Genomic DNA, 14389 nt, shown 5'->3' with positions numbered 1-14389 from the left:
AATGTATAATCCTTACCCAGTCTATTTCTCTTATTTGGAATCCAGTCATAGTCTATGCCCCTGTAGTTTTACTTAACTCCTTCCCACTTGTGTTTCCTTTTATCTTATCTATAAGATAAAGATATTATGGAGATTATCCATAATTACACAGGGATCAAAAACTAAAATAATATTAAAAACTCTATACTGAGTCTAATCCTATCGCCTAGACTTACACCAGGGCTTTTCTTTTGCTGGCATGTAGAATAAAAGCAAACAAGCCTCCAGGTTCTCCTTTATCATCTCCTCTTTCTTCAAAGAACTGGGCAAAACTGGTTTTCACTACAAAGCAGTTTGCTTTTACTTACACTTGCAGTATATTTTGTAACCAGTCAAGCTACTAGGGGAGTAAGTACTCTCACACCTAATGTTAATAACAAACAGTGGGTAGTCCACTAAGACAGATTCTGAAAACTAACACTTGTTCTGCGTTCAGTGAAGATGTTCAAGTGTTTCACAAGCTTACTCTAACTAAATGTCTTTAGCCACTTAAGAGAACCCAACATAAACCCAAGATATCTCATAAAACTCAATCCACAGTAATCTAATGCCTGCTTTCACTTTTCTTCTGTCCTTTTTTCTAAATTATAATGATAATCCTCAACAACAGATTTCAAAAAAGGCAAAGCAGTAAAATCTAGTTACATCAAAAATACCTTTTTCTAGTAGGAAATTCTATACATGGTATTCTCCTTTTGAGACTGAATGAATCTCAGCTGCAGAGTAACTAATTAACCAATATTCTAGCCAAATTTAAGATCATTTGCTAGAGGAAATAAGAACCTTTTACTTTCTATTCCTGGTTTTACAGTATTGGAGAACTATGCTAAGTTCCTACAGAACTAAATGAAGACCCACCATAGTCTTATGACCCTGACAGCTGCATAAGAGGCAAGATTGGGAAATCTAGCATTGCTACAGTCTGTCACATAGTTGAGATTATGCCTAAAGTAGACTGAGTTTGATAGGTAAGTACTAGAGACAAAATTTTAAACAAAGAGTGTGTTAGAGAAGTTGGCTCTCATTCAGTTTTATTCTAACAATGACATTTTTCAACTGATCCTGGTTTTGGTAGCAATTTTTTAAAAAATGCTATGTAAACTGTACTGGTTTAGATTGTTAAAAATATAATTCTGTAGGGTTGTACATGTGAAAATAGATCCTCCTTAATTCCAAAAGGTCTTAAAAAGTATCAAGGGTTTCCCTGGTGGCTCAGTGCTAGAGAATCCACCTGCCAACACAGGAAGCACAGGTTCAATCCCTGGTCTGGGAGGAACCCACATGCTGCGGAGCAACTAAGCTGGTGGGCCACAACTATTGAGCCTGTGCTCTAGAGCCCGGGAGCTGCGATTGCTGATGCCCAAGCACGCTGGAACCCACGTTCCACAACAAGAGGCCACTGCAATGAGAAGCCCAGCACTGCAACAGCAGAGTGGCCCCTGCTTGCCACAACTAGAAAAAGAGCCCATGCAGCAATGAAAACACAGCACAGCCAAAAATAGATAAATAAAATTATTTTTAAAAAATTACAATACTGAGAATAAAATATATATATATTATATATATATTTTGCCTATCCAAAAGACAGGCAGGCGAGACAATTACTAAAACAGTATAAATAGCAGGCTTTTTTTTGGAGGCAAAGTTAACCAACAATAAAAGGAAACAGAAGCTATCTAAAGAAAGTATTTAGAACAGATAAAGGAAACATTTAAATGAAAAGGGACATTACTTGAAAAAAAAAAAAAAAACTAGAAGAGAAGTCAAACTTTATTTGTGAAAATGAAGCTTAACTTCATTTTGTGAAAAATAATTAATGACAAACATAAATATCACAGAAGCACTGAAAAAGGAATGTGATGTTAAGTTACATACACATATTTTTTTACCTCTAAACCAAGGAATGCCTGCACACTATTTGTTCTGTCAAGACAATCCAAGCAGTTTGTTCGAACTGTACCACTCTGGCACCTGAAACAAATTCAGTGAAACTAAATGGGCAATTTAAAACCAAAATAACAAAAGCTAAAACAAACTGAGAAAAATTAAGCTGATTAAAATGTAGCATCTACTTTCTCCCCACTTCAATTCTCTAGTATAATTCTCAAACACACAAAAAAGATGAAAGAATTTTACAGTGATCATCCATATACCCACCATCCAGATTCTATAAGCGCTAACATTTTGCCGTCCACTCTCTATTACCTATCTCTCCAGTCAACCACATCCACTTATTTTTAATGAGGCCAGTAGTCAGGAGCTAAACACACATTCAGATTTATAACCACGCAGTTCTATAGCAGAACAGACAATAACCCATGTCTTTTATTTGCATTAAATAATCTTTACTGAGGCCAAGAAATATTATGACATTAATTTTACGAGAGAAACGGAACAGCCTCTGAAAGAGCAGCATGAGATTTGGAGCTAGACGAATTCGAGCTCCAACACTTTCTACTTACGTGACGTGGGGAAGATGACAGCTTTCAGCCCCCACTTCCTCCAGAGTGACCCATCCCTACAGTTGTTATTAATAATTGTAAAGACTAAGTGCACTACCTGACCCACACATAGCACGTGCCCAGTAATGTAAGCTACTATCAGAAAGGAAGAACAAGCTTAAAATCAAGTATAATAAAGAAATTAAGTAACTACAGAAAAGTTCCAATTTAAAAAAAGGAAAAACAGAGAAGTCAAACCTTTGAACTTCACTTCCATCAAAATGAAAAATTCCATAATCCAGAAACTTCTGGACTTGAGGTTTAAGAACACTATGTAATTTTTCTGCCTTTCCTCCTTTAACCATTTGATGATAGTCAAAATTCACCATCTGGATATCAGCAGCATGTTCAGAAGCTTTCAGATGACTCTGAAAATAAAAATAAAATATTCATTTAATTCTTCTTCGGTTTTTTTTTTGGCTGCAAATCACAGATCCGGCAGGCAGGATCCCCTATCTCCCCTATCCTCAATCAGGGATCAAACCCATGCCCCTTGCAGTGAAACTGCAGATTCTTAACCACTCACTGGACCGCCAAGGAAAGTGAAAGTGTTAGTCACTCAGTTGTGTCTGACTCTTTGCGGCCCCATGGACTGTAGCCCGCCTGGCTCCCCTGTCTATGGAATTCTCCAGAAAAGAATACTGAAGTGGGTAGCCATTCCCTTCTCCAGGGGAACTTTCCGACCCAGGGATTGAACCAGGTCTCCTGCACTGCAGGTGAACTCTTTAAGGTTTGAGCCGCCATGAAAATATTCATTTAAATGTTAACCAAATATGATTGTATCAACACAATGTTATAAATGGAACTTTTATTTTAAATGAAAATCTAAGCAGGTCCTTGAAATCTTACTAATTTCACAAAGCTTTCTTTCATTGCCATTGGCAGTAAAATGAAAAATTACTTGCTAATATCTTACAGCATCCTTTTCCTAAAACCTCCTATACTATTCCAGATAGATTAGTTAGGTCTTACATAATTAATATCAGGGAACTTAACATTCTCATTCGGTTTAGAAAATGAAAAATTATTTCCAACAACCAGCATTTCATTTTTTATCATAAAAATATGATGACTATATCTATTATAGAATCTCAAAACAAAGTAATTGATTTCTAAGGAAAAGCTCATCAAAATTTGAAGAATTCATTTTTATACCTTCATTCAATATATACAAATGTTTTAAAAGCTTATAATCAAAAGTCACTCTCTAAAGTATAACTTGTTTATTAATGATATTCAAACAAAACAGCCAAATAATTAATCCTGGACTTCATTAACTTTCTTCATTAACATGAGAAAATGTTTTCTAGCCATTTTGTTTAAGGTTATAATCTTATATAACACTATAATTTATATCAATTCATTATTGATCCAATAAGTATTTATGAAAAGTATGTTTTCTTTAGAGGTCAGACATTTCTTTAGGTTCTTACTTATGTGAAATTCTCAAATTTTCTTTCATTGGTACAAGAAGTCCTGTGTGTATACAAATGCTTTATTCACAATTTCATAGATTTAAAACAGTGACTATGGTTTGTAGGAACTAGCCAAAGCAATGAACAGATGAAGGGGGAAACTGCCTGGTATCTTTCTGCCAGTGACTGATGAACGTTTTTTAGGAGGAGGGTATTCTTCTGCTTCTCCACTACATAAATAAGCAATTAGAAAACAGGGTCAATGCCTTGAAAGCTTTCTATAATCCCAATTTCAGCAAGATTACCCTAAATTGTTGCCTAACTGCCTTCAAAGAACTAATGGTTCCAACAAGTATTCAATCTTCTTCCAGGAAGAACTTATTCCTGGGAAGAATTTGACTATTATTTTTAAAATACCATCCTAGGTGTCCATGGGCCAGAACAGAAGGAAAAAAATGATCACTTACCTGGAAAGCCTTACTTAGCATATGTTCACCTTCCTTAGATCCAAGCAGATTTACTATTATTTGTTTACCATACAAATTCTTAAGTGTCCTAAAATGCCTGTTAAAGGTAGAAAGGCAGTAAGCATATGTCAAGTGATAAGTCAAAAACTTTTTTCAATAAACAGGAACCCACTTTTAACCAGGACCTACATGGCAGTATTTTAAACTCATAGGATTGGCAAAACTATATACAAATCCATTTCATGTGGAATCAAAACTCTGAATTTGTGAAAAGTCAGTTAATACAATTTTCTCTGACTTATCAACTTATCATCTATTTGCCATCACTTCATGGTAAATAGATGGGAAAACAATGGAAACAGTGACAGACTTTGACTGCAGCCATGAAATTAAAAGATGCTTACTCCTTGGAAGAAAAGTTATGACCAACCTAGACAGTATATTAAAAAGCAGAGACATTACTTTGCAACAAAAGTCCGTCTAGTCAAAGCTTTGGTTTTTCCATTAGTCTCTTGAGAGTCCCTTGGACAGCAAGGAGATCCAACCAGTCCATCCTAAAGGAGATCAGTCCTGATTATTCATTGGAAGGACTGATGCTGAAGCTGAAACTCCTTGTACTTTGGCCACCTGATGCAAAGAACTGACTCATTGGAAAAGATCCTGATGTGGGGAATGATTGAAGGTAGGAGCAGAAGGGGACAACAAAAGATGAGATGGTTTGATGGCATGACCGACTCGATGGACATGAGTTTGAATAAGCTCCAGGAGTTAGTGATGAACAGGGAGGCCTGGCATGCTGCAGTCCATGCAGTCGCAAAGAGTCGGACATGACTGAGCAACTGAACTGCACTGAGCTGATGCTAGGGCTTTCAGAGTCATCTGGCCCCCTCTCCACCCTGAGGCTAATGCTGGGTGGACATGGAAACCAGGAGCCATGCAGCTAGGTTGGCAAGGCAATGAGGGCAGAGGGCACTAGGCTGCACCTCATATGTGAGGACACTGCCTACTCTGTGCGGATTCAGAGCTCCTGAACAGCTCCAGCCTTAAGATAAATAGGCCCCACACAGGATCCTTTAGTCTCTCCAGCTTCTAATCAGTCCAGAGGCTAGAGAGCAATGTCATCCACAGGAAATATAACGTAAGTCACAGATATAATTTAAAATTTTCCAGAAGGCAAATTAAAAAGGTAAAAACCAAAAGGTCAAACTAATTTACATATATTTTATTTAATCCAATACAACTAAAATATCATTTCTACATGTTCAGTTCAGTTCAGTCGCTCAGTCGTGTCTGACTCTTTGCGACCCCATGAATCGCAGCACGCCAGGCCTCCCTGTCCATCACCAACTCCCGGAGTTCACTCAGACTCACATCCATTGAGTCAGTGATGCCATCCAGCCATCTCATCCTCTGGCGTCCCCTTCTCTTCCTGCCCTCAATCCCTCCCAGCATCAGAGTCTTTTCCAATGAGTCAACTCTTCGCATGACGTGGCCAAAGTACTGGAGTTTCAGCTTTAGCATCATTCCTTCCAAAGAAATCCCAGGGCTGATCTCCTTCAGAATGGACTGGTTGGATCTCCTTGCAGTCCAAGGGAGTCTCAAGAGTCTTCTCCAACACCACAGTTCAAAAGCATCAATTCTTCGGCGCTCAGCCTTCTTCACAGTCCAATTTTCACATCCATTCATGACCACAGGAAAAACCATAGCCTTGACTAGACAGACTTTTGTTGGCAAAGTAATGTCTCTGCTTTTCAATATGCTATCTAGGTTGGTCATAACTTTCCTTCCAAGGAGTAAGTGTCTTTAAATTTCATGGCTGCAGTCACCATCTGCAGTGATTTTGGAGCCCCCCAAAATAAAGTCTGATACTGTTTCCACTGTTTCCCCATATATTTCCCATGAAGTGATGAGACCGGATGCCATGATCTTTGTTTTCTAAATGTTGAGCTTTAAGCCAACTTTTTCACTCTCCACTTTCACTTTCATCAAGAGGCTTTTTAGTTCATGTAATTGATATATAAAACAAATATTGGCATTTTGCATTTTTTTTGCACTAGGTCTGAAATCCAGTACCTATTATATACCTACAACATATCTCAATCTGGACTAGTCAATTTCAAATGCCCAAGAGCTAGCTTCACGTAGCTAATAGCCACCATATTGGATAACACACCCATCAGAGGTAGTTTTAAGGCCAAGACATCAAGACCCACCCACTTACTGCCACCACTCCTAGAATTCCTAAGAGTGTCACTGTCTTCCACTTAAATCAGAGTCAAGAAGAAATTTTACTTAAGAGCCCAAAAGGTGAAATGAAGCAGTAAATACAACTAATCTCACTGCTTAGCAACATCAAAACTCACAGCAATATATAAAAGTCATCAGTCTTACCTGTCAAAAGCAGGTGCATTGGCTTCAAATCCCCTTGACATACGAACACGATGGGATCCCACCTAAGATAAGAAAAATATGCTTAATCATACCAAAAGCCAACATGCAGACAAAAGAAATAGCATTGTTTACTCTATGTAATAATTCATTTGCTAAGCACACAATAGTAAGCTCAGTAATTGTCATTTGTGATATTCTCTTAAAAAAATAAGTTCTAGGGGTTTCTCCTTTTTATCTTTTAAAATACAACCTCATTAAAAAAAAAAAACTAGAAGTTAGAGCATTATGCAACACTGGTAAACTGGTAAACTGTAAAAACAGGAATTTTTATTTATGTAAGATATTTTTAAGAGTGCTTTCATATACATTACCTTGTCTTACGTTCTAAATATGTGCCCTTTGTAAGTCAATAGATATTGTCATTCGTGCAACAAAAGAACAAACCCAGCCAAGTGAAGAAACCTATCCTCTTACAGCAACATCATTCATTCCGAAAAATGATTCCCATAACAGTACAGGCCTCCTGACTAAAACATCTACTCTTTCAGACTGCCAACAAGTGCAATGGCTACATATTTTTTTTCTCTCTGTTATGCTAAATACCCTATTCACTCCACTCTCACCCAAAGATCCCACAGACTAAAAATAACCATTCCTGGAAAAAGACTTTCCAAGTCAATCTCTCAGGCACACAACTAAAACAACAGCATATTTTGAAATTTGGGTTATAAGAATTAAACAAGATGGAAAATAACTACCTACTGTGTGTTGCTACAGTTTTTCTTTTCTCATATAGGAAAAGTGGGAGAGAGATGAGGCAGAATCAAGAGATACAAAAGATGCCAAGAAGAAATACAACAGTGAGACCAGATTATTTTCCTGAGTTTCACTTGTAAATATCTCCCTGAGACTGTGGGCCCAAGGTTCCCCAGAATTCATCCTGGTTCATCTGTGAATAACGTGACTTTAAAGGTGGCATGGAGGAGAAGTGCCAGATCAGTCATGCAATTGGACAAATAAAACCAGAAAATAAGCTCTAAATGCTCATCCATGTCCCAAACTGAATTAACAGTATTATCATTCATTCAGCATTCCCTCTCCTGCTGAGATGACTGAATGACTGTCCTGAGAAATCAGTGGACTCTCTTTAGAGCTTTTCCTTCTTAGTAAGAAACTGATTAGCCAAATGTCACATCTTTATTTCATTTTATTTCTAGTACACAATAGACTGTATAAAATCTTAAGCTTTGAAAGGTGTGTGCTCCAAGACACATTTGTGCGTTTTAGGCGGCAGAAACGTCAGACAAAGTTCATACTTTTTCTCTGGAGTCATCTCATGTAGTTGCCCTCTAACTCTCTAAAAGTCCAATACTTTGCATTTTGTTTATTCATTAACATTCATCTTGCACTAGTACTCTTAACTATCAAGAAGGTGAAAAAAAAATACAAGCTTTCTCATATTTGTTTTTTGGTAATGGCTGTAGTTGTTCCCTATTACTTGCTTCCCGACACATATATAAAACTACCTACAATTCACAATTCTTACAGCAATATGTTGGTTAGACGACAGAAAGATGGGAGGAGACCAGTTAGAAATCTGTAAGAATCTTTCAGGCAAGAAAAAACTATGAAGACCTTAACCAAGATGACAAAAGCGGGAATGAAAAGAAAAGTCCAAGACCTCAGACAGCACTGGGATTAAGCATCACAGGGCTGCCTTGGTTGGCTCAGGATTGGCCGCTGGAGCAGGCGGTCTGGATACGCTGCAAAAGCAGCTGAGCAGGATCCACTACCACCAAGCTCTCTAATCTGAGTGGTGGGGTACCTGGTTGAAATGCAGATTCCTTGGCCCTACTCCAACAAATTCTACTTCAGTTGATGGGAAGTTAAGGCCATGAATCTGCATTTTAAAATCACTCTCAAAGATTCCTTTAAAATATCTCAAGAACCTGAGAAGAATGTATCATGGAGGAAAAGAGGTAGAACAAGGGACAACTGCCAAGGAAGGACTCGCTGTCTGTGGCCACTGAAGTGAAACAGCTCACTAAGTGACTAACTTGAAGGAGCCCTGAAAATAAATTCCAGCCCTAAGAACACTCAGGACACCCAGCAGCCGCTCGAAGTCAAAAATGAACTTAGGGCCTTGGTATTTTTATTTCAAAAAGTCAGTATCTATTATTTTCATTCCTCTATTAACTGCTCTTTTAGAGTGGTGGGGAAAATGATAAAAGATACTCATGAAACTAATCCATCTCTGGTCAAAGAAAGGTTGGCTTTAAAAACTACTAAGCTAAATACCTCGGAACCACTGACCCAACCCTCAACCCAACCCAAGATGACAGGCCAGCTCAGTGATGATTTGGCAGAACTGTTGGACTGTCTTGAGGTCTCAAAAATTACTATCTCTATAAAGAAAGGCACAATTTTCAAATCTACAGTTGTCGGCCCATAATCAAATGACATTATCCAGTCAGATTATCTGTTTGGACAGGCCACAGAACAAAGAAGGAAGTCGAAAGGAAGTCCCATCCAAGGAGGATCCCTCCATGTAACTACTCAGGACCCAACATTACTGAATAATCAAACACTGTAATTCTGAACTTAAGAAAATAACACAGAAAGCAGTAAAACAGAGGGCCTATAAATAGACTAGAAGAATCTCTTACACTAGCCTGTCTCTAAACCAAAAGCATTTACCTCCCATCAAAGCAGGGTTTTAGAAATTTCTTAGAGCAAATATTCCAAACACCCTTCTCTGGTCACAAAAACAGAAATAGGGTAGGGTTGGTATTCTTTCCTAAGGGAGACACAGGAAGAAATGTATCTATATAAGTTATGCCAAAATGCCAAAGATGAAACCCACATGACTCAAACTGGTGTTGACAAGAACTCAAGAATTTTAGCAAAGCAGCACCAGTGTTAATCCTTGTTAATTCTTAGCCTGTCTTGAATAAACTCCCTTATTGAAAAGATTCAAGTGGTGTGCACTTTTTCTCCACAATAACCATCCTCGAGTGTAAGACAGACCCAGCTGTGAACTAAATGAAAGTAAATGCAGGCAAAATTTTCTTTTTCCTGTACATTTTTTTCAATAGTATAGACTGAGGCACAGAATTTACTAGGCAGTATATATCAGAAGCCCAAAATGAATGTAACTTATATTTTAGGGACTAAACATGTTTGAATAAAAATAAAATGCAAAATCACACTAGTATGGGCAATACAATATTATGAACTAACGTGAAAAAAACATCTTATATTTTAAAGATTAGACATTTACTAAACAAAAGGAAAGTTTGGGGGGGAAAAGATCAGAGAGCAAAACAGAGAACAATGTTCAAGATGACAAGTCCCAAGTCATTACAAACTGCAAAGTAAAATTTCATCAGCAGATATGTTCCTCTTTTTTTTTTTGGCCACACTGCATGGCTTGCAGAATCTTAGTTCCCCTACCAGGGATCTATAGCCTGGGCCCTCAGTAGTGAAAGTATGCAGTCCTAACCACTGACTGCCATGCCAGGGAATTCCTAGATATATTCTTAATAACAGCAAACGTGCTCAGACATTCAGCTGTGTCCAACTCTTTGCAACCTCATGGACTGGGATTCTCCCCACAAGAATATTGGAGTGGGGTGCCATTTCAGCTAACCCTTACCTAGCTCTGGCGGTCAGAACTAGGTATGGGTTGTAAGAAACTAAGAAGTAGGAACTACTAATATTACCATGTTACAGATAAGAAAATGGACACAAAGGGGTTAAATCACTTGCCTGAGATCACACAGCCTAGCAGTATAAGGATTCAAATTGAGAGGCTTAGTTTCAGAAGCTTTGTTTTAACTACTACATTTTTCTGCCTACAGACGCTAAATTGTTATATATGGGGATAGTAAATACAGAAACACTTTGAAAATCAACGCGCCATGAAAACATTGAAATTTTAATGTGAAATATGGGAGCTGCACTCCTATGGATATTTGAAAGAATACTGAAGGAAAGAATAACTAGGACAATTCCAGGATTTGTAAACAATTTCTGTATACAATTTATTTATAAATCCAGGAAACATTATTAGACTGAGTAACAAAATTATCCGAGGAACTAATAAGCTAACCTGAAAGTTTAAAAAAATATGAAAAGTTCTGAAGAGAAAAAGAAAGAAAACTAAACATCAAAACACATACCTGCAATCCTGGTTGCTCCCAGAACAATGGGACAGATCCCCGGATTTGTATGAAGGAAGAAACAGAGTCATCTAAGTACACAACCTACAGAGAAAAATACTGGGTAAAATACTTCCACAAAGTTGTTACCTCTACATCAGAAGACAAATCTACTAACAGTTATATCTCTTGACCAGTCTCTCATAAACAAATTATCCTAACAAAATAGGCCATAAATAAGCCGAATTTTTTTCAACTAGTGATAGTTCTACAAACATTAACCAATAGTGAAAATATAAGCATAAGCATTACAACTTTTAAAAAAGGAATTCCTTTTGAATTCATTTAGTTGTTTTTCTTTAGCTTTTTCTAATTTTTAAAAACTAATCTGAAGACTTAAACTGGATTGAGGGCAAGTCCTGAATTTACAATTACATACTTACAGCCAAAAATAATGTAACTTCTCATTTCAGATGGTACACAACCTACCTTTAAGAGTTGAGTTTGACTTAATTTCATTAAAACCCACTTTTCTTAAGTTGTCTAGCTCTGTAACTGAAGATTTTCAATTCAATACTAAAACATAGGGCACTGATGATGTCATGCTGATTAGTAACAAATTGTTACTTACTTGAAGAGCCATACCTAAATAAGCTTGTTTTTGAGGATCCTTTCTTTAAGGCTCACAAGTAGCCAAGAGCAACCATAAAATGGCATTACAGATGTCAAAATGAGTTCTGAATCAAATAAAAATCTGCTTTGCAATTGTTCTTTGTGATTAAGCAAGATAAACACTATATACCTGTTCTGTTTCTACAAAATTGGCGACGTGACCATCATCATTTGTTCCCCGGACGTTAAACCTGGTCCCAGCTCGTTCACAGCTTAATCTGGAAATGAGGCAAGCCTTTGCCTGTTTATGAGCAGCATAAATTGTTCTGATTTCTACTCCCCCACACATGAGGCGTAATAACCAGTCGTCACAATTCACACCGTAGTGCTTGAGATGCAAGTGCAAAGACTGATTCCTAACAGAAAAAGAAAGAACTGCATTAGCGTGATGAGCACTCCCCAACACGCTCCAGTATTCTTGCCTGGAAAATTCCATGGACATAGGAGCTTGATGGACTGCAGTCCATTGGGTCACAAAGAGTTGGATGTGACTGAGCGATGAGCACATACAGGCAGCACACTGCACAACACAGCATGCATTCTAAGACAGCGCCCCTGGGACTTCAGAGGCGCCAGAAGGAAATCAACCCACTTACATTCACTGTGCCAGGGACTGCGGGATAGGGCTAGACAGGGAGACCCTCAGACATGTGATCGGTGGGCCATGCAAAAGCAGCACCTATTCTATGTTTTTAGAATTTGGGCCCCATTTGTTATGTCTTTCTTCATAATGTATTTACCACTTGTTCCAAAAGCGTTTCCACACACAACTCCAGGGAATTCATATATATATGGATTTTCTTAAGGCTTGACTTTTATAAGGCTCCATTTTAATTAAATTTAAATAGTTACATGAGCTAGTAATTACCATATTAATGCCCGTCTAGGGTTTTCCCAGCGCTCCAAATACTTGTATACTCTAGGTAACAGAGAGGGCCTACTTTCCAATCCTTTTCAGGGCAGAGAGTTCTGTTTAAATGAACACACAGAAACCTGATGATCAGAAAACAGATTACAAGTGGAGTTGTCATGGCTAACGTTGGGATGGGGGCTGGGGACCTGCCACACTGGCCATCTTCACATCCCTCTGCCTGCCTCAGGGGCTCTGCTGGAACCACTGCTGCTGCCAAGTCGCTTCAGTCGTGTCTGACTCTGTGCGACCCCATAGGCGGAAGCCCACCAGGCTCCCCGTTCCTGGGATTCTCTAGGCAAGAACACTGGAGTGGGTTGCCATTTCCTTCTCCAATGCATGAAAGTGAAAGGTGAAAGTGAAGTCGCTCAGTCGTGTCCAACTCTTCGCGACCCCATGGACGGAAGCCTACCAGGCTCCTCCGTCCATGGGATTTTCCAGGCAAGAGTACTGGAGTGGGGTGCCATTGCCTTTTCCAAAGGAAGGCTGGAGGCTGGAAACACAGGCCTCCAAAACACCTCACCAAACCACCACCAAGTAAAATATGCTGTTGTGCAGAAAAACTTCCTCTCTGGGACTTGTAGATAATAAAGGCGCCTTACAAAAGGGAAGTTGCTAGAATATTGAAGCTTGGTTCTCTGAGTTTTCAAACTACCAGTTTAAGAGGAAATCTTAAGTGCTTTGCACTATCTTGTTTCTTAAAGAGGTATAAAAACAATGTGACAGCCTTTTCTTGAAGGCTTAGAGTTGTTAAGAATCTACATCAATGCTGTTGGAGCAGTCTCCCCAGTCCCCACCACTTCAGGCTACGCTGCAGGGGACAGCAAACAGGTGGTGGCCACTTGCAATCCTGATAAACCAGAGATAACCCCAGCCTCTTTATCCACTGAAGAAAGCATACTGGAAAGTCAGTGAGTAGTAGGCTTACTCCTGGGATAACGTTAAATCCGATGAATATTACTAATTTAAAAACATGACTTCAGCTTCCACACTTTACTTAATATCTACCTTGATCTGATCTGGCAAAGCTCAAACTGGCTGTGACCCAGTTCATCCAGACACCACAGCTGAGGCCCAGATCATAGCAGAGGTAAGCCATTTAAATAGCAGTGGGAGCCGTGTATTTGTTCAGATAGAATTTCTCCCTCTGCTGTCAGTTTTCATTTTTCTTCACAGTCAACGCCTTGCTGTTTTAATTCTATTTAAGTTTACACTCGACTCTCAACTGGCAGCAGCCTCAAATCCCCAGTGGAGTAAAACTACATGGGCTTTTGGGATAGGTGTTTGCCACTCTCTGGCTACAGAACTTACTTGGCTGTATCTTGGGAAATATTTCTACAAAGCTGCAAGGGTTTGCATAATGAATTCTAAAAGCTTTCCTTTTTCTATGCAAAGTGAAGCTCCAGACTCTAATCCTTAGCAAAGCTTTGAAGACTATAAAGTGAGCAAAACTCACCTTTAGCATTTCAGCCTCCTCTTTGCTCAGCCTGTTTCCAGCTCATAAACCTCCTCAATCTGTTATCTAAATTGGCCCCCACTTCTACCCATAACTGAATGAAAAGATAAAAGAATTATTCCCACGGATTAAACTTCGTGACATTCTTAACTGCTGGCCATTTAGCCAATGCATCTGCACTTGCCTGGACTTCTGATTACGGCAGAGAAACTTTTCTCTCTCAATCTAAGAAATGTGGGGTTAGAAAGAGCAGAGGGAAGAAAGGTAAAGAGAGCTGCCCTAAGACCAGCTGCAACGCCATCAGCTTCTTCAGAAACATCAGTGTCTCTTCCATCAGAGAAGTGCAGGGTTGACATGAGCAGACGGGAATGCCGACTT

At 38.7% G+C, this 14389-nt stretch overlaps 1 protein-coding gene across 1 annotated transcript in view; it reads right to left on the bottom strand.

Annotated features, from left to right (window-relative positions):
- Nucleotides 1-14389, bottom strand: part of SYNJ1 (synaptojanin 1) — a 65243-nt gene that overhangs the window by 47517 nt on the left and 3337 nt on the right. Inside the window, exons 3-8 of the mRNA XM_045164952.1 lie at nucleotides 11776-12001; nucleotides 10995-11078; nucleotides 6814-6875; nucleotides 4423-4519; nucleotides 2739-2908; nucleotides 1929-2010 (exon numbers count right to left, since the gene is read on the bottom strand). Coding sequence (XP_045020887.1) covers nucleotides 1929-2010; nucleotides 2739-2908; nucleotides 4423-4519; nucleotides 6814-6875; nucleotides 10995-11078; nucleotides 11776-12001 — 721 coding nt within the window. The remainder of the gene's footprint in view (nucleotides 1-1928; nucleotides 2011-2738; nucleotides 2909-4422; nucleotides 4520-6813; nucleotides 6876-10994; nucleotides 11079-11775; nucleotides 12002-14389) is intronic.

The sequence above is a fragment of the Bubalus bubalis genome, chromosome 1 (assembly GCF_019923935.1).
Source record: "Bubalus bubalis isolate 160015118507 breed Murrah chromosome 1, NDDB_SH_1, whole genome shotgun sequence".
Classification (NCBI taxonomy): domain Eukaryota; kingdom Metazoa; phylum Chordata; class Mammalia; order Artiodactyla; family Bovidae; genus Bubalus; species Bubalus bubalis.
The sequence above is the reverse complement of the archived record's forward strand: the minus strand, read 5'-3'. Positions and strand labels throughout refer to the sequence as shown.